This window comes from Sinocyclocheilus anshuiensis, unplaced genomic scaffold (genome assembly GCF_001515605.1).
Source record: "Sinocyclocheilus anshuiensis isolate Anshui unplaced genomic scaffold, SAMN03320099.WGS_v1.1 scaffold1207, whole genome shotgun sequence".
In the NCBI taxonomy this organism is placed as follows: domain Eukaryota; kingdom Metazoa; phylum Chordata; class Actinopteri; order Cypriniformes; family Cyprinidae; genus Sinocyclocheilus; species Sinocyclocheilus anshuiensis.
The window spans coordinates 738,770-742,198 of NW_015539914.1; the positions used below are offsets into that span (position 1 = coordinate 738,770).

A 3,429-nucleotide genomic window follows, 5' to 3' on the forward strand; every position below is an offset into this window, starting at 1 on the left:
TTTTTAAATATATGATAGAAATATATGTAGTATCTTAATACGCATCAACATATGTGGAATAATATTGATTCCAATTGAATCTAATTATTAATATTCATAATTGAATAAAATAATAGTAATAAACTACTTTTAAATATATGATAAAAATATGATTTATACATTATTAATACATTATATGTGGAATAATATTGTATCAATCTCTGTAAATATTTCCAGACATTAGCGAGAGTTCTTGCTGCAGTGTTCAAAACCGCATGCTAATCCATAATTAAAAGACCAATTTGTGGCTGTTCCATCCTCTCATCCCCTCCTTCAGCAGTACGTGCTGACTGAACACGTTCGGTGTATTATAGCATCATCTTCTTAGAGTCTATCCTGAGGCCACTGCAGTCTGTTCATCCTCACTCACTATCTATGAGACACAACAGAATGCAGGAAGGCACTTTTGTGTTCTTGAGAGAGTGGCTCTTTAGAGTGCGGACAGGCCTCTGCCTGTCTCAGATATGCAATCCAGCCGGATTCAAGGAGAAAATGTGAGCAATGGGTGGATGAATGTTGTCAACAAGTCTCAACACACCAGTGCTGTTGTTGACCTGATAGTGGCATCAGGGCTGAGAGAGAGAAATAATCTAGAACCCCTAACCACAAACATAACTGTCCATCCTGTCCTTTCAGTTTCCCATTTTTCCATCAGTTTTATTCATTAGCTATTCCAAAAGCTCCATTATAGATGGATGGATGTAAAAATGTATTACAACAAGGTTTTGCTGACCTTCGCTGTCTTTTTCAGATACGGCCATCTGTCATCACCTGTGTTTCCTCTGCAACAAGGTCAACAAGTAAAGACTGCTGCAATCACTCCACTAGTAAGCAAAAAGCTGCAAAAGAGCTTGGCGTTCCTCCTTTAACATGTCCGTGCAGATCTTTTCATCGGAACGAATAGTTTTTGTACATCATTATCTGATTCTGTCTCTCTATAGTTGTTACCCAGCACAGTTATGACCACATTGAAGAGCATTTCCAGAGGAGTCTCGGGATGAACTACCACAGAGCCACCTCCATCAGCGTATCTGTAGATGACCACTTTGCCAAAGCGCTGGGTGATAAATGGCTCAAGCTCAAAGCTTCATCCTCCTCCTGCCATTCATCCTCTTCCTCATCTTCTTCATCTCCACCCAGCAGTCCGACCTTCATCCACTCGCCCAGCTACAGCCAGAGTCCCAAAAGGGCTTGCAAAGATTCAGTCAGTCCTACCACGACCACACCAAACCTATGGTCTGATAAATGAAGAAGAGAGAGAAGTTTGATGTAGATATGACAAAATGGACTCAAGATGCATGTGTAGGCATGCATTTCTGCTGTAAAAAGCCAAAGGGAGATTGTGCGGTGATGAGATGTTGTAAAAGTTGTCATGAGCAGATGAGGAATTGTTAAATCATCTTTAAAAGGGAGATTTTCAAAGTCTGACCTTTTTTGGATCATTTCATGGTAGCTAAGCATTGTTGGAGTTGGCTTTTGTCATTGGTTTTGTGGGTGCCACTGGTTTTTATTTGTTGACTGTGATTGCACTGATTATTACTAGTAACATTTCATCGTCTGTTGTAAGCTTTCTTCTGCAAACACGTGCATATTTATATTAGACAGTGTACCAGAATCTTGTAACCTAAAAGGAGCACTGAGCAAAACAGACCAAAAAATACTAGGTCAGAAAGTTTCATGTTTTAATTGAAAATAAATGCTTGGAAAAAAGAGGTGGGTAACTGTTTGGCATCTCTATATGGGCTACTGCTGTTCATTTCAATCCTTGTGTAAATTTCAAGCTTTTATACTGTTGTACATATTTGTAATAAACACATTTTTTTAAACGCATTAGTAGTAGAATTTGTTTTGAATTAATGCTTGTAAAAATTGATTGAAATGTAAATATATTTGTAAAAACATTTAGTAAAAATCTATCCTGAAATGCACATTCCTAGTCTTGTTGTGAACAAATAATAAGCATATGTTCAAAAGTTTGAGGTTTCAGTACTTTTTTTTGTTTGTTTGTTTTTTTTGGTAAAGAAATTATTTTTATTTAGTAAGGACACTAAATTTTATATATTTTTTAAAAAATATTTCAAATACATGCTATTCTTTTGAACTTTCCATTCATCAAAGAATTTCTGAAGACTGGAGTTATGATGCTGAAAATTCAACTTTGCCATCACAGGAATAAATATCTTTTAAAAAGTATTTTAAAATAAAAAAATAATCATTTTTATTTTTATTAAATTAAAATTTTTTATTTTAATAATTCACAATATTACTGTTTTCACTGTATTTTTGATCAAATAAATGCAGTCTTCTTTCAAAAAATGTAAAAAAAAATCTTACAGACCCCAAACTTTTTAACAGTAGCGCAAGTTATTCCAGTGTACGTTATATATTTGTCTTTGTAATCTCTCATCAAACTTGTAGTAATAACTTGCTCCGCCACTTTTAATAATCAAATGCATTCCTCATAGTTAAACTGATGTTTCACTATCCCAAAGAAAATCATTTAAACTTTTCAAACATTTTAAAAGCAAGCAAAAAATACACAGTTATGCTCTTCCTATTGAAGTCGAACAACATTACGGGTCAAACTATTTTCTGAAGTAATCAACATTTCTTTAAGCACAAAGCTAACAGGTTAATGAAGTAGATTGACATGCAGTCATCAATAGGTCTTTCATTTTCAGAAGAGTGTTGACATTAGATTTGTTTCACTCTGTCAAACATCACCTTTCATGCTAAATGCCCTTAGACTTGCAAGGGTCATACAGTAGTTGATTTTATTTTCTCCATCAGAAATCAATAGAGAAAGATGTTGTATGTTTATGTAAATGATCGTTATGGGAAGGTAAAATTAGTCAGAACGTTATAAGAACACTTGGGTCATAATTTCAGAGGCCAGATTCAAGTTGCGTTTACCAGCACTTATATATAAACTTACTTTGCCAGCAGCTAAATCGCAAATAGATTTGACCTCCTTAGATTGTTTATGATAAATAGGAATCAGTTGGAAAACAACTTCCATGCCTGCTAAAAAAAAATATCAACTGCCAGTTAGATCAGATGCAAAACTTGTCAATCACAAGATCAGGTTCAAGAAGCTGAGAAACAGGTTTGAATGAAGATTTGCTGGCACAAAGGTACAGTAAAAGCCATTGAATGGAGTTCAAAGAAGTCTTGTTGTTGCCAAAAGCCCTGCCTTCTATACTCTGCTGCAGGCTTGACTGGCCTCATACAGGGGAGAATCTAGTGTTTCTCAGAGAACAAAATGACTCATGCTCAGTGGCTTAGATCTCAAGGTGTTGCAGTAACATGATGTCCTTGTGGAATGTGGACACCTCAAGGCAGCTTTAAGTCACAAGAAAGGTTAGTATAGATGACATCATTGTCTAGCAG

At 35.4% G+C, this 3,429-nt stretch overlaps 1 protein-coding gene across 1 annotated transcript in view; it reads left to right on the plus strand.

Annotated features, from left to right (window-relative positions):
* Positions 1-1,865, plus strand: part of LOC107686413 (transcription cofactor vestigial-like protein 4) — a 3,016-nt gene extending 1,151 nt beyond the window's left edge. The window contains exons 3-4 of the mRNA XM_016483383.1: positions 791-866; positions 981-1,865. Coding sequence (XP_016338869.1) covers positions 791-866; positions 981-1,288 — 384 coding nt within the window. The 3' untranslated portion in view covers positions 1,289-1,865. The remainder of the gene's footprint in view (positions 1-790; positions 867-980) is intronic.
* Positions 1,866-3,429: the final 1,564 nt, after the last annotated feature.